Raw genomic sequence first — 22,259 nt, 5'->3', positions numbered from 1 at the left:
TTCAGATTCTTGGCAGATCTTTGAAAATGAGGAAATTCAAGAATTCTGCCACTGGCTTTCCAAAGATTCAAGGCAATTTGACCATTCAGTGTACATATAGGGCCATGGTAGTTGTTGGGGTCTACAGAGCAAGTGAAATAGTACCTGTGGTCCAAGAGGTCGCAATCTTTTGGAGATTAAGTAAAAATAATCTAATATATGGAAGTGTAAGTGCCATGGAGAGGCACATAGGGAAGGCTTCTTGAAGTCTGGAGTCTTGAAAAGATCAGCCTCATTTTAAAAACATTTGGTGTTTATGATAATAACCTCGTGTGATAATTCTGGAAATCAACAGGTGAAGATGAGGGGGCCAGGTCTCTTTTCATTATTATTTTTAAGCAGTTGGAAAACTTACAAGGCCAGTGACTTGCTTACTTTTTTAGACCTAGGCTCTCAGGCAGCAACCAGTCTCCCACCAAAGGTGTCACAAAGTGGGTTTCTGGAATGCGAGAAAGAAGGAAGGGTGACTAAGATTCGAAGTCCAGGTAACCTCCCTTGACAATGCAGAAATCAAGCCAGGACAAACAAAGACAAGGTGGACTGGGTACAGCAGGGGAGTTAAGAGACTGGCTGGAATTAGAGTTAAGGTGATAATGCCGGGTAGAAACAGACAAGGCCATGGTACTTGGCTCAGTCCTCACCCACTGGGAAGTGAAAAGCTCTCCTAGCAGAGCTGAAATGATGAACTGTTCTCCCCACTCACCCCACAAGGACTGTCCCATGCACAGCTGGAACTCAGACCACTTACGCCTTGCAAAAAAGTTTCAGACCCAAATTTGCTTTGACCACAGAGCATGCTTAGCTCAGTCTTCTGTAGAAATGTAGATTCCTTGACTTCAGACTCCTTGACTAGCTTCCACAGTTTGGGGCAGAGCCTCGGAGGGGGGGGGGGGGCGGCCGGCCGGAGAGCTTGAGAACTGTCTTGGTAGAGGTCACAGATCAAGTTCACTTGAAGGGGCAGGGGTGAGGACGATGGGGCGCCCAGGTGGGGAGTCACAGTCGACCCCAAGAAAACAATCCATCAATGTGATTGGTTTTGACCTGGTCAGCAACCTTTTGCCAAGGAGCCAGCGTGGTTATTCGGAGACGGGAAGATGGGAAAGTTCAGGGAGCTGGCCCTAGTCCTCTGATACGAATCAGGGTCAAGGTCATGGTCACCCAGTAGTGAGCCTCCTGGGTCCTCCCAGCTACTTCTTCTGGGGCTGCAATCTACCCTTTGCAAGAGACTAGGTGTTGGTGGAGAAACGCAAGAGCCAGACGGAGGCTGCTCACCTGGCGGGCCCCTGACCCGCTCCCCTGCTCTTCCCTCCAGTCCAGGCAGGTTCCAGGGACCAATGTCCGGCCGGGCTGCAATGGGCTCAGAAACCCACCTTTGCCTGCTCGTTTGCGTCTGTGGGCTGCCCATGGGGTGCCATCCCCTCTATGAGGGTCTCGCAGACTCCCTGATGCCTATGTCCTTGGCGGCTTGGTAAACGGGGTCTCCTTTCACTGCATGGAGAGACGAAGGTTACCGGGGCCTCCACCGCGGCCTGCAGGCGGTGCCCGCAGGCCGGAGGTCAGGGCCTAGGGGCGGCCCGCTCACCTGTAGGGCCGCCGGAGCATCGCGCACGCCGCGGGTTGAGGCGGGGTGGGCAGTAAAGTCGCCCGCACGGCGGAGACGCCTCAAACGCGCCCGGAACCCGGAGCTCGGGGTCGCCAAGGGCGCGCAAGGTACGCTCCGGGGCGGCGCCTCCCGACCCCGGAAGGGAAAGGAGTTTCGGGGCGAGGGGAGCGGAGAGCGAGATACGCGCAGCTACCTCAGAAGTTGTCCCGCCGCCCGCCGCGCCCCCTCCCCGCCACACCCCCTCAGAGGGGCTCCCCGGACACGCCCCGGGGCCCAGCCCGAGCCAGGGGTCGCGGGGGCCGCACCGCCAGCGCCCGGCTCCGCGGCGCCGACCCTCGGGTCCCAGGCCGCGCGAAGAGGCCCTCGCGCCGGAACGGCCCCGTACGCAGCCCCCCACCGGCGCGCATGCGCAGTGGCGAGGCGGCGGCGTGTCGGAAGCGGGGCCGGCGGTGGGCGGGGGCCGGGTGGGCGGGGCGCGTCGGAAGCGGCGAAGGCGCGGGGTGGGCGGGCCCCGGGTGGGCGGGGCTCCCGCCGAGTTGCCTGCGCGCGGCTGCGAGCGCGGAGCCCGGCGCGAGGCGCCAGCGAGCGAGCCCTGGGGCTGGCGGGCGCGCGGGTGCGCGGCGGGCGGAGCGCGGCCGCCGGGCGGGCGCGGAGCCCGGGTCTCGGCGGCGCGGGCCCCGGCGGCGGGCGGCGATGTTCCACTGCATCCCGCTGTGGCGGTGCAACCGTCATGTGGAGACCATCGACAGGCGCCACTGCTCGCTGCTCTACGTGCCCGAGGAGGTCTACCGCTACGCCCGCAGCCTGGAGGAGCTGCTGCTGGACGCCAACCAGCTCCGCGAGCTGCCCGAGGTGAGTGCGGCCTCACCTGCGCTCCCCGCCGCCCCGTCCCCTCCTTTCCGCTCCCCCTTCCGTCCCCTTGGCCACCTGGGAGGGGGGGCGCTGGCCGCCAGGTCCCGCGGGCACGACGTCTACCTGCGCTCACCTGCTGCTTCCTCCTCAAAGTTCCTTTTCTTTCTACGGAGCGACCTGCTGTGGTCGCCGGAGCGTGTGCGCTTTGGGGAAACGTCCTGTGCAGACACGCCGTCTAGGTACACATCTAGGGACCAGAGCCCGGCACCTGTGAGCGGGCTAGTGCGGGGCCAGGAGGCCCGGAACGGTGCCCGGCTGGGAGAGCCCGGCCCGGCGTCCGGCTCCCGGGGCCGGTCTCCTCGGCCCCGCCACGCCGCGATCGCCGGCCGGGGCGCGGTTCCCCTCCGGCCCGGGTAGGGCCGAGAGGAGGAGGCGGGCAGCGCGAGGGCTGGCCGTGCTATCTCGGCATCTCCCGAGGAATGTGCTCCCGGCCTCGTCGGGGGAAGAACCCGTGGCTGGCCCGCCCGCCCGGGCTCCAGGACCGGCCGCCCGGGGCGGGGCGGGGTTGGCGGGGGCTGCCCCGGCCGAACTGTGTGGGCAGGTGCCCAGGTACCCGGCTCTGCGTGGACCTGTTGCGTGAAAGGAACCGCGGCAAATGCCAGCAGAGCCTCCGCCCGGCGGGCCAGCCTTGCCGCCGGGCTCCCGGAGCGGCGGCGTTCGGCGTGCTCATTGCTGCCTTTGCAGGGGTTGCATTTACCTCTTCTGAGTTGTTTGCCGTACATTAATCACCCTACCCGGCCAGACCTGTCGAAGCGACACATGCTGATTGTGCTTTAATGGAGGGTCGCTCGGGGACTGCGAAACTTTTATGCTTCGAGCCTGCCTGGGGAACTTAGCTTGAGAGAGCCCGAAGGAGGAAGGTAGCCCGGCATCCAGGGCTCTGCAGGAAGTCTGGGTGCTTGATCCGAAGGTGTTCAGGAAGTGCGGAGGCTGCTGGCAGCGGGGCCCGACCTGAAGGCCCGAGCGTCCTCCTGCTGGACCCTTTGTTAACACAAAGCGGAGACGTGGTCACAAAAATACTCAGCGGTCAAACGTTCTGGCCTGTTAGAATGACCCGATTCGCCCTCCGGCCCGGCAGAGCGTTTTAAACTGAACTGTGTTTTTCCTCAATATTTGAAGTGTTGTTATTATTCCTGGATTAACTTTCCTTGGTCCCCGGTTAGAAGCGATTGGATGGTTTGCTCTGTGCAGTTGAGGGGGGATTATCCTCACTAGGATCTTTGCAAAGATCCCCCCCCCCACCCCCGCCCCAAGCTTTATTTAGCTTAGAAGCAGAAAAGCCATCCATTCCCTCCGGCATTTATTATTTTGCAGGCATTTTCAAACACATGGTTTTATCTGGCCTTTAGCTGCCTTAAATTTGACTTAAAAGTCATGAGCTCACTTACTGTCTTAAGTTGTAATAAGTTTTAGGCATTTCTACTGTCAGGAATATCGAATATGTAATTTAATACTTTTCAAGGGTTTCAGAATGAAGTTATTAAAGCTTGAGTGAAAAGCTGTTTGACTAGAAATCTTTCAGGGCTCTTTGTGGTGTTTTTGTTTGTTTGTTTTCCTTTGTAGCACTGGAAGATTTCCTGTGACTGGATTGGCTTTTTACTGCCTTCCACAACGTTTGTGGGTTTTCTGTAATGTTGGGAGATCCAGCTTGGTATGGGAAATTATGGGGTTTGGATGTGTCAGGTATTCCTACTGATTCTAAATGGAAACTTCTCAGAAGCTCAAAATACCGTTGGCTCGCCCTCAGTAAATATGGTAAAAAAAAGGCTTTTCAAAGGCTATAAGAGATCTTGCTTATGGATAATTGCTCTTATAGCTCTTAAAGTAGTTTTATAGTCTTCAAGTTGTGTAAAATGTTTCTCCCTGCCTTCTTGTGTGCCTGGGTGTGTACAAGCCAGACTTCAGCAACAGCCTTGAAAACACGGGTGTTTCATTCACAGTCTTTGAGATCCGAGTGGCTCATTGGTGCTGCTCACCGCTGGCCTGGCCTCCTCCTCCAGCCCCTGTCCATTTACCCGCCACATCACCAGAGGGCCCCTTTTGCTGATACACCTCCAGGGTCCTTGGGGTGGTGGCCGTACCTGTGGTACCATCTCCTCTCTGCAGTTTGTTTGCAGCCTTGGTCCCCCACCCCCAACAGCAAAGGCACACACACACCTCAGCCTTCAGCATCATGAAAAGCATCTCCTCTCCCTGAAGGTGTGCAACCTCTGATTTGCTCCAGTCCCCTCATTTAACAAAGTGAGACTCAGGATTGCAGTGACTTTCAGGGCTATTCAGCCAGTGAGATCCCATCGCTGTGGCCACCTCCGCCTGCCTCCCCTGCCACGCGTCTGCAACTGAACAGGAAGCTGGCGTCGTGGGCTCCTCACCCCCATCAGACCCTCAGTTATTCAGCCCCTCTGGTTTATTCGTGTCATGAAAGCTTGGCCTCAGTCAAGCCTTTATTGACCTTCCAGGATTTTGCTAGTTGCCGGGGATACAGAGATTAAAGAAGATGTGAGTCCTGTGAGCAGTTTGCAGCTTTGTGGGGAAACTGTGACTTTAGTACAAGTGTGGTGGGTGTGGGTGGAGCGGGCACCCCAGTCATCAGACTCAGTGGTGGTTACTGACCTAATTGCCGACCTCTTGCTGAACCTGCATCAGCGCCCTCAGCAGTGGCCACACCCACAGACAGCCTCTCGTGGCTGCAGGGGACTGACAGTCCTCACCTTCAGCCCCCTCACCCCTCCCCTCCTCTGGCTGGTCCCTTTGGGATGTATGTTAACGAGACACCTTGAGGTGCCCCTTAGGAGCATGAGCTGTGTGTCCAGTGGGTCCTGCTCAGTAAGCCCCCGTTCTTCTGTTGAATGAAGGTTGCCGAGTCTGATGCAGATCCTCCTCTGCTCCTTTCTTGTCCCTTGAAGCTCATCACTGCTGTGGCCTTCTCTAATGAAGTCAGAGAGCAGTCAGGTCTTCAGAAGGTCATCCACGTGGTGCAGAGGTTTTGTCTGCCTCTCCTGCTGTCCTCTCTGTGTTCCTGACACCATCAGTTTTCCTGTTGGTGTGCACGATTCTCAGATACCTTCAAATGTGTGTTTGCTGTGGTCTCTCTGGACCATTGCAGGGCCCACTCTACCAGGCAGCAGACACTTGCAGTGAGTGCTCTCAAGACTTTCTAGGTTAAAGAGCTGAGTTTCATCTTGTCCCCTCCTCTTAGAGCTCAGTTGATGGTTCCACGATTGCCAGATGCCATCTGCCCCTGCCCTTCCTTCTCTCTGCCATCCTGCTTTATTCTTTTCCTTGCCCTGAGCGCACTTATCACCCCCTGACTCCAGACTGGGTCCTCACTTACTCATTCTTTGTCTCCTCAACCAGAGCTTAAGCTTCACGTGGGCAGGGGAGTTTCAGTTCCTGGCTGAACTGAGGACAGTGTCTGGGACACCGTGGGCACGCCTGTTGCCTGGATGTGTCCTTACACGCCGTCTCAGGGACACTGTGCTGTTGCTTCACCATCGTGATCGCCCTTCCCACACCTAACTTCTGTGCACTGGTCTGTTGGAATCAGAAAAGACATCCAGAGTTCGGTGTCCTATCCTGCCTGCCTTTGTCCTCTGTCTCTTCTGTGCCGGACACTCTATTTTTTTTTTTTTGCCACGAGGCTTGCAAGATCTTAGTCCCCCCTACCCCCAGGCATTGAACCTGAGCCCCCAACAGTGAGAATGCTGAGTCCTAACCACTGGCCCACCAGGGAGTTCCCCCATGCTGGACACTTTGACTGTCTTGTCTTTCTGAAGTCGTCTTCATGCGTCATAAACATAATTTCTATGAGTGTGACTGCAGGCTCTTCAGCTGTGATCTGTTGAGAATAAGTCCGCTTTATCTTCAACCCACTGTGTTTGAATGTGCAGTGGCTCCTCTCGCCAGCAGTTTCTTTGCTGGAGGCCGGACCTGTGGTTTGTCCGGGCTCACAGGTTCAGGGACTCACCCTGTCTCCATCCCTCCTGTCACCGGTCCCACCGTTTCTCTGGCCGGTCTGGAAGGAGCAGGGGCGGGGCTGCTTCCATCAGTTCGGGGGCTGCTCTTGCATCACCTGTATTCTTTCCTCAAGCCTTGGCTTCCTCCTGTGTCACGGTGATGTCTACCTTATAGGGTGGTTTCTGGGGATGAAAGAGGGGATGCATGCAGAGCACTTACAGTTAGGTCTGTGATGTTTAAGATTTCTGGATATTATGGTAAGGCACTTTTATTAGGAAACTTTTTTTTTCATATAACAAATTTATAATATTTATACAATTGTTCTCTTCTTTCACCAAAATATAATATTCTCTGGATTTTTGAGGAAACAATGTCTTTTAAACTGGAGTTTAAAGGCAATTTCCTGGGAATTTGGGGGGAAAAAAGTTAAATTTTTAATATCCATTTAAGTAATAATTAAAGGAATCATAGATTCTGTAAAATCCAGGTGACCTCACAAGTGCGTTGTGCCAAAAGGATTTCCTGCTGATGTTCCTGTGTGCGCCCTTTCAGTTGTAGCCAAGGGGGAAAGGACAGATGTGGACTTAGTGCAGAAGTCATCTCTTGGGGTCAAGTGAAGGCTGGGAGTTCGTGGACAGGGGTTTCAGGGCAGTCCATTAGAGGAGAGCGACAGATGGCCGGCTGAGGGGTCCCAGCCCCATGGTCATCATTGCCTGTTGTGCTCAGTACATGCTGAGTTCTCTTTTTGTTGCTTTTTTTAATCTGATTTTTACATCATCTCACCTTATAGTTTTATAAGGGCTAAAGCATATAAAGCTTTATATTTGGACAGACTTTAAGTAACATTATCCTGGAGGATTAGAAGCTGAGGTGGTAAAGCGTTTGTTCGCAATGCAGGAGACCTGGGTTTGATCCCTGGGTTGGGAAGATCCCCTGGAGAAGGAAATGGCAGCCCACTCCAGTACTCTTGCCTGAAGAATCCCATGGATGGAGGAGCCTGGTAGGCTACAGTCCATGGGGTCACAAAGAGTCGGACACGACTGAGCAACTTCAGCTTAGCTCAGCTCATCCTGGAGGAGGGCATGGCAACCCACTCCAGTATTCTTGCCTAGAGAACCCCCGTGAACAGAGGAACCTGGCGGGCTGCAGTCCACGGGGTCGCAAAGAGTCCGACATGACTGAGTGACTCAGCACAGCACAGCAAGTAACATGACAATGAAAATAATTGAAGGCAAGCCCAGGAGGAAGAGCGTCCAAGAGAGCGCTTGCCCCTTAGAGCTTGACCCCTTTCTCCTCAGGGAGCCAGTTCCCCTGCAGAGAGCCTGTCCTCTCACCCAGGCGAGCACTTCCTTGTGCCCTGACTCTGTCCTGTGTTAGCCTAGCCCCCCACTTCTCCTCCCTCCACCCACACCCCCCACTTCAAGGGTGAGGAAACTGAGGCCTGGGGGGGGGGTGTAATTTCCCCTAGGTTGGTGGACACTGGAGGCTCTTTGATTAGAAACATTCAGTGCCTGCTACTTATTAATAATAATTACTGAGATTTGAGTGAGCGCCAAACACTGCATTAAGTGCTCTCTAGAAATTATTTCCCTTAGATGGAATCACCACTCACTGTAGCTCTTATAATTTCAGTTTTGCCCATGCGGCCACTGAGACATATTTAAGGAGTCATCCCTAAGGCTCCTGCAGGGAACTGGGCCATGATCAGCTGTGGAGCCAGGCCCGCCTCCAACCCCCTGTCACTTGCACCAGGGGCGGGGCCTGGCCCTGTGATGGCTCGGAGGCGGCTCCCTCTGGGGGGCGGAGGGGAGGCTTCAGGGGGTGATGCTCACCTTAGAAGGAAGGAAAAGACCCGTCGCGGTCCCCAGAGCTTGTCCTTCACAGGTAGCCGGAGCGAGGGGTGCCTGGGTGGTCGAGCAGGACTGGAGCGGGGCCGGTGGACCTCTGTCCTGGAGGGGTGGTTCCGGAGCGGAGCGCCCCGGGGTGGGCTGTGCCCTCAGGGACGTTTGGGCATCTGATCCAGCACGCTTCTTCCTGCTCCCCTTGCCGTGGCGTGCTCACCGCCCAAGCCTTTTGTCAGTGCTGGGGGTCACAGCGCACAGAACATTCGCCTCCTTGTCATGGATGTTTTCCTCCGTTGTGGGGCATGTTGGCCTTGAACTTGTCAATTGCTCGCTAAACAGCATACGTGGACATTAACTCAGGAGAAAGATGGAAGGCCCGAGGTGCTGACGGTGGGCGGATTTTCTTTCTTTTGGGTTTCAGTGAATGTGGTTATCCAGCTGATAAAATTGTAGCCACAGTGATGCTGGAGACCCTGTGGGTTCTTTTTTCTCCCAGTGACATGAACTTTGCTAGGCCTGTACCTCACCAGGGAATTCAGTTTCATCCTCCTCTGCTGATGCTTTAAAGCACTGATGCTCGCAGCATTTCGATTTCCAGAGTCACTTGAAGTGAACTTGTTGCTGAAATCTCTTTAAAAAGAAAAACAAACAGCTCAGATCTTTGAGAAAAAGTAAAGCTGTTCCCTGAACAAACCTGTCCCAGCATTGACAGAGTTGAGTCATGCTGGTGACATGGCAAAATAAGCCATTTGCACAGCCCCCTTCCCTTCTTCCCAGGGGCTTTTGGGGAGAAGGAGGCACCCCGACCCCTCCTCATATCTTCCAGAGCATTATCACCTCTGCCAGAAATTGCGGCTGCTATAACTGCGGTACTTGGGTACTTGGTGGTGGTCAGTTGCTCACTCATGTCCGACTCTTTGCAACTACATGGACTGTAGCCCGCCAGGCTCCTCTGTCCATGGAATTCTCCAGGCAAGAATACTGGAGTGGGTTGCCATTTTTTTTCTCCAGGGGATCTTCCCAACCCAAGGTACTTGGGATTTCCTCAAAAAGGACCCTTTACGCAGGCTTGAATTTTGGGGAGGTGTAAAGGGTAGCTGATATTTACACAAGAGGGTCAGAAATAACAATGTTAACAGTTCTCAGCAGTGATGACAAAAATCCCAACCAGGGACCCGCCGAGCCATGGCCAGAGACATTGGGCTTATGAGGGCGTGGATCCAGTGAGGCTGCTGGCTTCCCTGCTTACAGAAGTCTGAAGGAAGTTTGCCGGTTTCAGGGTTTCCCCGGGAGCACAGGGCTAGGAGCTTGTCTTCCATTCTGTGTGACAGTTATGGGGGCAGTGAGACCATGGAGCAGATCTCAGTGTGAGGAGACACTGCTGGATGTCCATCTACTTTCTCTTGGGTGTGACTTAGAGCGTGGGGGTGGTAATTTATGGTTGCATGTGGTATTTCTGCAGATCTGGTCGTGTGCGTGTGTGTGTGTGTGTGTATGTGTGCGTGCGTGCGTGTGTGTGTGCGTGCATGTGTGTGTGTCTTAGTGTAAAATATTCCGAGTTTCTAGAAGTCAGATGGGATATGAATTTTTTTCTTGCTTATCACAGTTTAGAAGAATTTCCTTATCTAGGCTGTAACTTCTGGATCCCAAGGAATTTGACTCAGTTGGGAGAGATTTGGTATTTCTGTTTCCAAGAACCACAGGGCATGGATTTGTCATGTAGCAGGCGGAAGGTGTTACCGCCTAGTTGCAGTACATTCCAGACTGATTCCTGAAAGTGTGGCTTCTGCAGCCTGATTGCTCTCATCACCCGTTTTTCCACAATCCATACCCATTTCTGGGAGACAGATAGTTGGAGGGGCTGTCCGCCGACTTGGGGGTGAATGTGGGGCACTTGAGTCAGACGAGCAACTGTGAAGGCTGGAAAGGAACTGCTGAAACTCTTGAGGATGTGACCTGGGCTCTTGACTGCCCGACCTGATGTGGAAGATGGGGAGGCCTCTGCGGCGCGTGCCTTCAGTGCAACCTGCCTGACTCTGACCACAGCGTGGCCTTGTTTTGTCTGTCTGTTAGGTGTTGAATATGTAGGAGAACTCAAAGGATAAAAAATGTGACTTTTCCTTAATTCCTTCCAAGTAATACCAGACATGAACAATTTTATTTATTTTTTTAGAGTATTTATTTATTTAGCCACATCTACACAGTTAGTGGGATCTTAGTTCCCACACCAGGAGTTGAACCTGTGCCCCCTGCAGTGGAAGCTCAGAGTCCTAACTGCTGGACCCCCAGGGAAGCCCCCATGTGAACAATTTTAGGTTGTTCTTACCTTTTCTCTTCCCATACCAGCATCTATTTATCATTCTTGAGAAGAGGGCTCCTACATAAATTACTTCTATGTAAGTTACTATATAAATTGCTTTACCTGTTGCTTTTTCTGTGCTCAACGCCCTGTCCTGGATGTGTAGATGTATTTTAGCATCAGTGATGGTGCCCTGGGTTCCTTCGTCCTGGATACACCGTGATTTATTTATTTCACCATTCTCCTATCGCTGGACATTTAAATTGTTCCAGTTTTTTGAAGCGCGGATTCACGTTAGATTGAATATTCTTGTCGGTATTACTTTGTACGCCTGGGCAGACATTTCTTTAAGATAAAGTTCAAGGTGCATAATCGTTAGATGAAAGGATGTACACTTTACGGAGTTCAACAGGTGTTGCTAGGTTGTCAAAGATTATTATTATTACTTTTAAATTTTATTTATTTATTTTAGTTGCGTTGGGTCTCCGTTGCTGCTTGACCTTCTTCTCTAGTTGTCGTGAGCGGGCCATGGGCTCTAGGCGTGGGCTTTAGCAGTGGCGGTGCACAGCGCTCTCAGCACCTGGAACCTTCCCCAGCCAGGGGTCGATCGCTTGTCCCCTGCACTGGCAGATGGATTCTTATCCTCTGCACCCGCAGGGAAGTCCAGGGATTGTTTCTGATTACAAGTGGGATTGGAGAAATCTACCCACTTGACAGCTAAAGAAATGCAAGACGAGAGAGGTGAAGTGACTCCAGGTTCGGTGGTCCTTCTGGGGCTGGAAAAATACTTGGGGAGATGGGTTCTGTCCTCTCTGCCTCCTCTCTCCTTGGCTGGGCTCTTTCCCAGAGGAGGACCCTTGGTTTTCCATCAGTCAGTCAGATGTTTGCTCTGGGTCTTCGGAGGACTGAGGTCTGATGCTTGCTTTCAAGAGCCTGCATCTTTAGTGGGGCAGAGATGTTGGCGTCATGGAATTCCAGACGTGAGCTGACTTGGTTTCTGGAGCAGGAGGGCAGGTGGTGAGCATGGTGTGGGGCCTGGGAAGCCTGTGTGGGTCCACACTCCCTCCAACCCTCCTGTAGGTGTGTTGCTGCCGGCTTGGGTCTCTTGCTTGATGGAGAAGTGTGTAGAGCGGCTAGGAGATACACCTCTCAGCTGTGACGCCTGGGAGAAGTTCTGCAGCCTTACTGGGCCTCAGTTTGCTCATCTGTAAAAAGGGACTAACCGTCCCCACCTCCTGTGTGTGAAGATGTAATGGGCTACTGTGTATAAAGTGCTGGGGACAGTGTCTGTTCCATAGACAGCATCCGGTCAAATCTGCTGCGTGTTGTCGTCATTCTTGGCTATTTTGTGGGAGAGGCCCAAACACCTCTGCCCCGTCTCCTTCGAATCCTGTCTCAGTTCCTGGTGGGAGAGATCTGGTGTGAGGGGTGGCTCCCCGCCGCAGTGGCTGCATCTTCCTCCTTAACTCCTGTCTCTGCCCAGCCTGAACCATGCGTTTCAGCAGCCCTTCGCTGCCCTGGGTTACCCGTCACTTCACGGCTCTGAGTTCTCATTTTTGTGCTCTGTCTCCTGGCAGTTCCTCTTTCTCAGCTTCTTTGCCTGCCTCCCGGTCTTCCTCCCGTGGGATGCAGTTCAGGAGCTCCTGTTCCCCTGGGCAGCCTTCCCTTCCCTCCTGCCTGGTTTCCGGGGACACCTGTGTCGTTACTTTGACCTCCTTGTAATGACCTCTGTCCACCACCAAAGCTACACACCTTGTCTTCTTTGCATTCCTGCTGCCCCACAAAGCAGGCTTTTAAGACATATTCGAGCAGCATTCTTGCGGATGTTTTCAGCCCTTTTGGGGAGTGGCTTTGGAAATGGGTTGGGGCCAGACCCGTAAATTGAACTTACCGATGGTTGCTTCACGAAGAGCTGGGCGTTCTCACATCCTTGCCTATATGGGTGGCGTCTGGGTGGTGGCCCTGGTCTCACTATTACACAGCCCTGGACTCGGGTGCTCGCTCTCACGGACCCTAGCACTGACCTCGGGCAGTGTGCATAATCTCAGTTTCCCTGTCTGAGTCATGAAGGGGTGCTATCAGTGATGTTCAAGGTCTCTCTGCGCTCCGACCTCCCTGGATGCTATTTTATGACATTTTATGACTCCATGCCACAGCCTTAACCTGAGGGGAGCGGGCCCCAGTTGTGCACGTGACCTATGAGGTTGCTCAATGAGGTTTAGTAGAACCACAAGTCGAGGCTTAATCATTATAATCAAGGATTCGATAATAAGGAGAAGCTCTTCCAAACGCTTACCCTCCTGTGGTCAGTTGTTGATTCCCAGAACCAATTAAGGGAAAAAGATCAGCAGATTTTCTTTGGTTAAAACACATACATACACACTCCCTCCCGCAACCTTTGAACACCGAATTTCTTCCCTGTTGTCAGTGGCATTCTCCCAGCTTTTAGAAGTGATGTAAGATAGGCCAGTTAGCTGAGGCAGTTTGTCTCCTTTTGAAATGAACTCACGCGGTTCAGAGGAGGTTGCTTGAAACTTCACTCCGGGTTGGTTTGAGCACCCACCCAAGAGATTGTACTTTGGGAAACTCACGTTGGGGACTGACCGTTCAGGAATGTCTGGGTTAATATCAGACCGAGGTGGCTTTTCGAGGAGTATTTTAGGATCAGAAGCTGCAGCCTTCCTCTCTTCCGCTGTCGGTTGCTCTCCTGACTAGACGCTGGTGTCAGGCTTCCAGGCAGTGTGGTTCAGGGGTGGGCTTTGGGGGCAGCTTATCTGCTGGGCCCTGGCAGACCCTCCCTCCCACTCCCCTGCGCACTCAGCATCTTTTCTGAGTGCTGTCTGCGTTCCAGGCTTTGTTCTGACCAGCAAGGTGGGTACCTTGCCTTGTCCTAACTGAGCTTCCATTCCAGGTAAGGGAGTCCGCCAGTAAATGGAAGAGCAGATAAGAATTGCAGATAGTGATCAGAGCTATAAAGCAATCCAAACAGGGAAATGCCATCAAGCGTAGTGGAGAGGTTTCTGTTTATTCCGAGAAGGCCTCGCCCAGGAGCTGACCTTTGCCCTGGTGTGGTGAGGCAGCTGTGTGCGCAGTGAGGAGGTCCTTGCAAAGGTTTGGGATGAGTTTGGGGTGTTTGTGGGCTGAAGGAAGGTCAGAGTGGCTCGTGTGTCGGGAGGTGGGTGGGAAATAAAGGTGAAGGTGCTGGTGGGGTTAGTGTGTGTTAGATCTCAGAGACCCTGGTGATGATTTCGCATTTTTTTTTCCCCCCACAAACTGAAAGTATGGCAGATGTAAGCCCATAGAGATCTGGTTTGTGTTTTACAAAGTTTACTCTGCCCGCTGGTGAGAGTTTAATCTCGAGGGAGGAAGGTTCACAGAAGCAGAGAGACCTGGAGAACCAATGAGGGCTTGGAGCAGGGTGGTGGCAGTGAGTGATGAGACTTATCTCGGGGGTAAAGTCAACAGGACCGCTGATGTGTGAATGCAGGTTTTTGGTTTTATCAGTTGGGGGGCTGGCAGAGCCTTCTCTGGTTTGGGAGGACCAGGAAAGGGCGTAGAGTGGCGTAGGACCTGGTAAATCCTTGAGTTAGGGTGTGGCAAAGTGTTTACGAGACCCAGGACTTAGGCACGGAAGCCTGGATACCAATAATTATAATAAGGACAGCAGACATTTTTTGAGCAATGGGCCCTGGACTGCACTTTGCCTAAACAGTTCCCATGATGAACTTGTTCAGTCCTCACAGAGAACCTAACTTTCTTTTACATAAATGCATGCATGCTCAGTCATGTCCAACTCCTTGCGACCCCATGGACTGTAGCCCTCCAGGCTCCTCTTTCCATGGGATTCCCCAGGTGATAATACCGGAGTGGGTTGCCATTTCCTCCTCCGGGGGATCTTCCCAACCCAGGATCGAACACGTGTGTCCCACGTCTCCTACATTAGCAGGGAGATTCTTTGCCACTGGCCCCATCTGGGAAGCCCTTTTATGTAAATAGCTTTATTATACTCCCAAGGACACCGGCGCACAGACAGACGACTTACCTTGCTAAAGTCACACAGCTGGTAGACAGCAGAGCTCGGGGGTCAGACCGAGATGGTCCAGCCCATATCCCTAACCCCCGGACCGACCTTCCTCAGGGTCAGACACTCAGAGACCACATCGTGGGTGCCAAAAGACCCCTGATGGGCCAGGAGTTATGTCTGCTCTGGGTTCTTTTTGCAGTTGTTTAGAAAAAGAACGCTGAGCTGAAATACCGTTTTAAGAATTAGGTCACCAAATATTAATGTGCTTATTCACGCATAATCTTTCAAAGAAGATTAGTGGTGCCCATTTTGCGGGCTGCATTTTTTACTTTCAGGAGAGAAAATGAGCGCTGGTTTTATCCTCCGAGTGTGCCTATTATAATTCTGCTCCCGATTATTCAGTTATTGTACTATTGATTTCCGTTCTGAAAGCATGATATCAAGTGATTAGCTTATGAGGCATTTACGAGTCTTGACTGAAAGGTCAGAATCACGGAGAGGTTCTGATGAACTGGACACATTCTGGTACTGCTGCCCATGGATGCTAATACTATTAGGTTGATAGAAACTGTGCGTCTGATAGGAGATGCACCTTACCTAGTAGTGTGTTACTGTGACTCACCTACCTTGATTTTTGACATCTTCATTCTAAAATGGCAAGAGATAGGAGAGGAAAGTGTCACATAATCTCTGTTAACAGTGGTGATTCATGCAAGTTACACAGAGGTCGAGAAAAAGCGCCCCAGCCCCCAGTCTTCAGCCTCACCCCTGCTCACCCCTTTCTACAGCTTACATTCAGGATGCTTTTGTCAGGCAGATAGAGCAGAGGGTAATTGCTTGTGAGGCATAGCTCACGTGGTCTTCACAAAATTTCTATATTCTAGAATGTTTGATTTTGATTTTCGGGCTTAGGTCTAACATGAGTCTGGCCCAGGGGGTGTGTTAGGTCACTTCCGTGGTTTCAGCTCTCTGGTCGTTGCCCCGCATGGGGGCTTTCAGCCCCCCAGAAACAGGAGCGCCTTTGGACTACTCTTGACTGCAAGGAACAAGCGTCTCAGGCTAAGATGCCTTGAATGACAGGGGCCCTTGGGGCTTCGTGTGTCAGGAGGCCGGGAGGAAGGCGGTGGCGGGGTTGGTTCAGCAGGTCCTTGGAGGGCGGGCCCCGGGGACCTGTGCTCAGAGTCACGGGCGGGCCCTGGGCTCTGAGGGCGGCGGGGAAGGCGAGGAGCGCCGGGTGCGGTGGGCGTGGGTGCTGTGCTATGCCAGGAGGGGGCAGAGACAGCGTCCGCCGGTTGGTGCTGGCAGGTGTGATCCTCTGGTGACCTCACTCTGGTCTAACCCTCTGCCTTTTTTTAAAAAAATATTTATTTATTTGCTGCTGCGGGTCTTAGTTGAGGCATGTGGGATCTCGTTCCCTGACCAGGGGTCGAACCGTGTGTTGGGAGCTCAGAGTCTTAGCCGCTGGGCCACCGAGGAGGCCCCTAACCTATGCCTTCTGCCAGAAGCAGAGAGACTGTCTGCTCAGAAAACGCTCTGGCGGGAATGATTTCTGTTTTTTTAAAAAAGGAAAGCTTGGACATGTCAATGTCTTCCCTAGGTTTTCTTCACACTGTGTGTGAGAGATTTGGGAGAGAGGAAAAATATAAGTCAGTAGGATGTTATAAAGATTTAATTGCCAAGCAGACGTATTTTCTAAGTTGTTAAATTCAAATGTGTTGGTTACTTTCTAGTAGTTTCTGATTGTGGTCTTTTGCTGCTAACTTTCTCTGACTTACTGGTCTCCTGTCTTCCAGACCTCCATGCCTCCGTAGGTGCTGTGCACTTTGCTTAGAAACCTCTTCTCCAGGATAGATGCCGCCTCCTCCCAGAAGCCCCGGGCTCTGGCCACACCCGCATCTCTGTGCCAGCCGGCCCCCCAGCCTCCCCCACCCCAGCACTGCTCCGCCCACCTCTCTCCTGCTGTTCTCAGGGTTAGACTTGGCCATGCATCTGTTTGTTTCCCTTGGTTTGCCATCAGGGACTTGTTTTATGTATCTCTGTCTCAGGCTCTGGGGAACTCCGTGTCTTATTCACAGGAAATGTTAAAAAAAAACATCTGTTGCACTGAAAAAAAATTATTTTATTGTGGTAGCTGAGACGCATAAATCCTTGGACGTTTCCTTTGATGCCCCAGTGTGGTGAGTTGCTCCAGGAGACCAGCGGTGCTCCGTCCCGCCTCAGCCAAGTCCAGCCTGTGCCCACTGCTCCTGGAGGCACCGCAGGCCGCCGGCAGGCCGTCCGGAGAGGACCCAGCGCGGGACCTGCTCAGGCCTGTCTCTTCGCAGAGGCATGGATGAGGAGAGAGGGGGCCGGGGTTGGGGTGGGGGGGAGGTCTGCCCACACACTGGACCGCCTGCCCTCACCTTGGAAGGAGGGAAGGAGGCCTCAGCGGCAGTTTTGAAAAGCCCGGAGCAGCCCTTTGCTCATCGTGTGTTTCAGACGCACAGCTAGGCCCGTACCCAGGATGTGTTGGTGCTCAGGTCAGCCTTAGGTGGGAGGGCTTTTAAAAGCCCCATTTTACAGATGGGAACGGGAGGCTGAGCCCTTGGCTGAGGCCGCCTGCAGGGGAAACAGCCTGGTGGGAAGTGCGGGAGCTTCAGAGGCCCTGCTTTTCTGCCATGTGCTCGCGTGTCAGAGCCAGGCTGGGGGCCTGGAGATTAACATGAAGCTCTGGGGCGTTGAAAGCCCACCACGTTTATGAACCAGGCACCGGGCAAGCTGAAGTGAGCGGCGGCACCCGACACCTGAGCCGGTGGTGCCTCGGAGGCCGCAGAGCTGGTGGCACAGGCTTCCTGGGGAGGGCACAGCCCAGCCACGCGTTTCAGGAGAGGGGTCAGGATGCCCATCGTGGGCGGCTGGGGAGCCAGCTTCGGGAGGTCGGGCTTTATCGTGTCAGTGGAGGCAGGTCATCAGTGGAGTTTCAGTAAGCCCGGGCGGAGGGCTCACGGGGCGGGGGCTGATCAGACTCGCGTGGAGACAGCTCATCCTGGGGGCAGCTTGTGCACGGATTTTCCAGGAAGCGGGACAGGTGACGGGGGGCATATTTCGGAGGCAGATAGAGTCCAGGTTTGGTGACTGACTGGCCTGGAGGGTCTCGGGGGACAGGGGTCAAGGATCACCGCTGAGTTTTCAGTTTGAGTCACTGGGCACCACCTTGAGAATTTGAAGAATGAGGGGAAGGGTGCATGAGGTTAATAGGAGATCAGGCCTGGGGGCGTCAGTTCTCTCTCCGTGGAGGATGGGGTGGGGCACCTGCAAGGTGAGGGACGCCGAGAGGAGGTTGTGGGGGGCTCAGGGCATTCTATGGGGGGGGCATGGGCTCCTGGGGTGCTGCTGGCCTTGCTGGCTCATTTTGTTTTCCTCCAGAAAGCTCAGATCAGTGGACCTGCGGTAAGGCAGGGTGCCCAGTCCACCTGCAGGCAAGGCCGCAGGATGAGAAGCGGCGAGGCGCCCAAAAGGTTCAATCCCTGGGTCGGGAAGATCCCCTGGAGGGGGGAACGGCAGCCCACTGCAGGATTCTTGCCTGGAGGAGTCCACAGACAGAGGATTGTAGCATTCACACCACTCAAAATCTTGGGCTTCCCCGGTGGTGCTAGTGGTAAAGACCCAGTCTGCCAGGGCAGGTGGACATGTGAGACGTGGGTTTGATCCCTGGGCGGGGCAGATCCTCTAGAGGAGGGCATGCAACCCACTGCAGTGTTCTTGCCAGGAGAATCCCATGGACAGAGGAGCCTGGTGGGCTGCGGTCCACAGGGTCGCGAGAGTCTGACACGACTGAAGCGACTTGGCATGCATTAGCTTGAGGCCCCTGAGGCTTCCCAGGCCCGAAGTTTGGGTTGCTGTTTCTGCAGACAGAGGAGAGGGTTCCCGCCAGGGGAGAAAGTCCTGGAGAAGCGGTGGGTGGAGGCCGTGGGAGAGGTTGTGGCAGGTCTGGAACAGCGGAGTCAGGGGAGTGACAGGAAGTAGCTCTGAGCAGGGTCAGCGTCCCAGGGTGTGACCAGGAGGCGACAGGGACGCCCAGGGCGTGGCGATCACTGGCCTTCTGTCCCCGCAGGATGGGGGTCCAGCCAGACAGGCGTGTGGGCAGGAGGGGTGTGCCCTGCGCCCCGGGGGAAGGAGCCTCTTCCTACTGCCTCACTCAGTGCTTTATTTTTTATTCTTTTGCTGGAAAACAAAAGTCTCCATGTGAAGTCTCCCAATTTTTGAGTGCTGACATCTTACTCAGCCATTTGGAAGCCACACTGTGGGTCAGGGGCGCAGGGTGGGTTTGGCTGGGCTCCTGTGGGCTCTGACGTTCCTAGGACTCGGCAGAGGGACTGACCGGGAGCTGGATCCCACTGTCTGGGTGTCGTCTCGCCTTCCTGGTCGTCTCCTTTGGTTTGGAGGATGGAGGCTCTAAAGATAAAGACCTAACTAGCTAATTAGTTTCTCAGGAGGAGCTAACAGAGGCGATAGTAATCTGAAGCCTTGGCCCTGGTGAACCGGGATCCTGATAACAGTGTGCATCGGCTCCGCTCCTCTGCTCTGGGCAGAGTGGCCCTCTTCGCCAGCCCTCTCTTCTTTCTTGTTCCCGGCTCCTTTCCTGGCTTATCCTTCCTCTTTGCTTCTTCACAGCCTTTTCTTTCCCTATCGCGTTTCCCCCATCTCTCTTTTTTTTTCTGTATTTTCCTTTCTTCCCAGTTCATTTTTCTTTTCTTTTCTTTTTTTTATTAGTACTTCTTTCTTTTTCTTTTATTTTTTTTTTCCATTTGTTTTTATTAGTTGGAGGCTAATTACTTTACAATATTGTAGTGGTTTTTGCCATCCATTGACATGAATCAGCCATGGATTTACATGTGTTCCCCATCCCGATCCCCCCTCCCACCTCCCTCTCCATCCCATCCCTCTGGGTCTTCCCAGTGTACCAGCCCCGAGCACTTGTCTCACGCATCCAACCTGGGCTGGTGATCTGTTTCATCCTTGATAGTATACTTGTTTCAATGCTGTTCTCTCAGAACATCCCACCCTCGCCTTCTCCTATTTCCTTTCTTCCAGTTCATTTTTCTCAGAGTTCGCCTCAAGTTAGTTCATTCAGGCTGAGTGTAGACCAGTGTTTTTGCGTGTTGCCTCAGTAAACTTTTATATTCCCTTCTCCGAGTTTTCAGACTCCGTGAATGAGCTGTAACGTAGGCACACGTACAACCACAGGCAGCGTTTCCCCTTCAGATTGGTGGGGAGCCTGAACCCTGGGGGTTTTGCTCAAATTTCAGAAATACTGTCTGTCCTCAGCCACCCACTCATAGCTGTGACCACCCTTGAGCTGGCAGCTCCTTGTCCCTTTGGAAGGACATCTGACACTTGGGACAGGCTGGGAAACAAGTCTGCAGGGTAAGGTTCGGTCCATGTGGGAAAGCCCTGCAGTGCTGGCCCAGGTCCCCTGCATTGCTGACATGGGGTGTTCCGGGGTGGCCCCCCGGGAGAGGTGCCTAGACATCGGACCCTCCGGGCCTGCCTGGGGTCTGTGCCACTTCCGCCCTCTGTTTTCAGTCTGGCTGTGAAGACTTGGAGTCCAGACACAGTGTATTTGCAGAGTAACTAACCATTAAGTTTCTCACTTCTGGAGACGTTTTACTTAGACTTTGAGTTGGTCTTTTGGAGAGAAAGGTCCGATTGCTCTTGGCTTTTATGGTACTGCCGTGGACTCTGAGACCTGTCTTCATGGGCTCTTCGGGCTCTGGAGGTGCCAGGTCGGGAGCCCTGGGGGCCTGGGCTCCCTCGGGGGCTGTAAGGACTGCCATGCACGTGGCCAGCGCGGTGGGTTGCTGACCAGCACACGCACACGAAGCAGGCCCTCGGCCACAGCCCTCCTGGGCCTGCTGGGGGCCGGGCTGCCTCCTCTGGCCCGTCCCGGGCAGACTCCACCTGGGTGCGGCCTGCTTCTTTACCAGAAGCACCTGCAGAGTTCCTTAACACCGTGGATTCTGGAGCTGCGTTTCTAGGGATACTGACGCGTGGCGTGCAGCAGGGGGCGGTGGGCGCCCAGGTGAGTGGTGCTGGGGTCCGGAGGCCCTGCCCTGAGGACCGCGGGTGCCGTGGCTCTGGGGTGGGAGGGACAGGTTCCTGCCCAGGGTCTTGCCGGGTGACCTCATGTCTCCCAGCCTCGCCTCTCTGGTCCTTTATAGGGTTCCTGCCCCATCTTCTCCCGGTCCCAGGGTCTCGCCGAGTGACCTCACGTCTTCCAGCCTCGCCTCTCTGGTCCTTTATAGGGTTCCTGCCCCATCTTCTCCCGGTTCCAGGGTCTTGCCGGGTGACCCCACGTCTCCCAGCCTCGCCTCTCTGGTCCTTTAAAGAGTTCCTGCCCCCTCTTCTCCCGGTTCCAGGGTCTTGCTGGGTGACCCCACGTCTCCCAGCCTCGCCTCTCTGGTCCTTTAAAGGGAGGCTGGCACCCTGGCGGAGGGCGTGATGAGGAGCCCAGTCCTGTCTGCAGGGCGCCGGGCTCAGTCTGGCATGTGCTCATCCCCGGGGGTTGCAAGCCCAGGGTCCCCGTCCATACTCTGAACTTCTTGTCAGGGAGAGCGGATGGCTGCCCCTGCGGCTCTCCTCTGTCCTGGAGCCCCTTCCTCTGCGGGACCCTGATGTGGGACCCTCATCCTGTTGACCCTGGTGTCTGGGCTCAGCCTGTAGGTCCACATCTGCCTGTGGCCGTTGCCTTTCTCTCACTTCCTGTTTTGCTCACCTGTAGGGCCCTTCCTCCTGCATGCTGGCATGCACGCTCACACGCCTACACACATGTACACACATGTACACACATGTATGCACTGCTGAGCTGGTACCGAGGAGTGTATCTGAGGCCTGGCTTAAGCCCACTTGTCTTCTCCCAGGTCACTGGAACGAGGTGACAGTTGTCTGAGGGCCTGGCCCGCCGGGGGGCTCTGTAGTCTGTGAGTGCTGACCTCTGCCTGCTGGGCCTGCAGGGGTCAGGGACGCATCCAGGCTCTGTTCTTCCTCCGCACCCAAGGACACATGAAACATGAAGCAGGCTCCGCACACCCGTCTCCACGAAACTTCATCTCAGCCACCGTGACCTTGAATCTTCCTGGAAGACAGGCGGGCTGGCTTTTACAAAATGTTTTGTTTTTATTGGTTTTTAATGCTAGCCCTGAAAAAGAATGCCTTGGTTTTGGCCCAGGGTGCTGTCAAAACAAAAGCCTTCCCGTATCCAGGATAGAAGCAGGTTTCCGGAGGGCCCAAGCATGTTGCCACGGTTGAGTCTGCATCTCCCCTTTGTGACTTTTGAATAACTCTGCATCCTTCTTGCACTGATCATTTAGAATTCTAATTGAAAGTGTGGCTTTCATAACGTGAGCTCTTTTGGCAAACGCATGAAGGTGTGTCTGATGTAATTCCAGTCTCAGAAGCAGTTTTTAAGTAAAAGAGGCTTTAATCTTCAATGCCTTTGATGCTGGGCTGTTCATTAGATATTTTGAGAATGTAAATTATGGTGAACACAGTACCAAAGGGCACTTTTTTTTTTTTTTCCCCTCGTTTGGTGTATTTCCTCAT

The 22,259-nt window shown here is 53.9% G+C and overlaps 1 protein-coding gene across 1 annotated transcript in view; it reads left to right on the top strand.

The window, feature by feature from the left end:
* Positions 1-1,011: 1,011 nt before the first annotated feature.
* The window catches only part of LRRC1 (leucine rich repeat containing 1), a 99,754-nt gene continuing 78,506 nt past the window's right edge, over positions 1,012-22,259 (top strand). The window contains exons 1-2 of the mRNA XM_043449505.1: positions 1,012-1,024; positions 1,662-2,494. Coding sequence (XP_043305440.1) covers positions 1,012-1,024; positions 1,662-2,494 — 846 coding nt within the window. The remainder of the gene's footprint in view (positions 1,025-1,661; positions 2,495-22,259) is intronic.

This window comes from Cervus canadensis, chromosome 28 (genome assembly GCF_019320065.1).
Source record: "Cervus canadensis isolate Bull #8, Minnesota chromosome 28, ASM1932006v1, whole genome shotgun sequence".
Classification (NCBI taxonomy): Eukaryota; Metazoa; Chordata; class Mammalia; order Artiodactyla; family Cervidae; genus Cervus; species Cervus canadensis.
The sequence above is the reverse complement of the archived record's forward strand: the minus strand, read 5'-3'. Positions and strand labels throughout refer to the sequence as shown.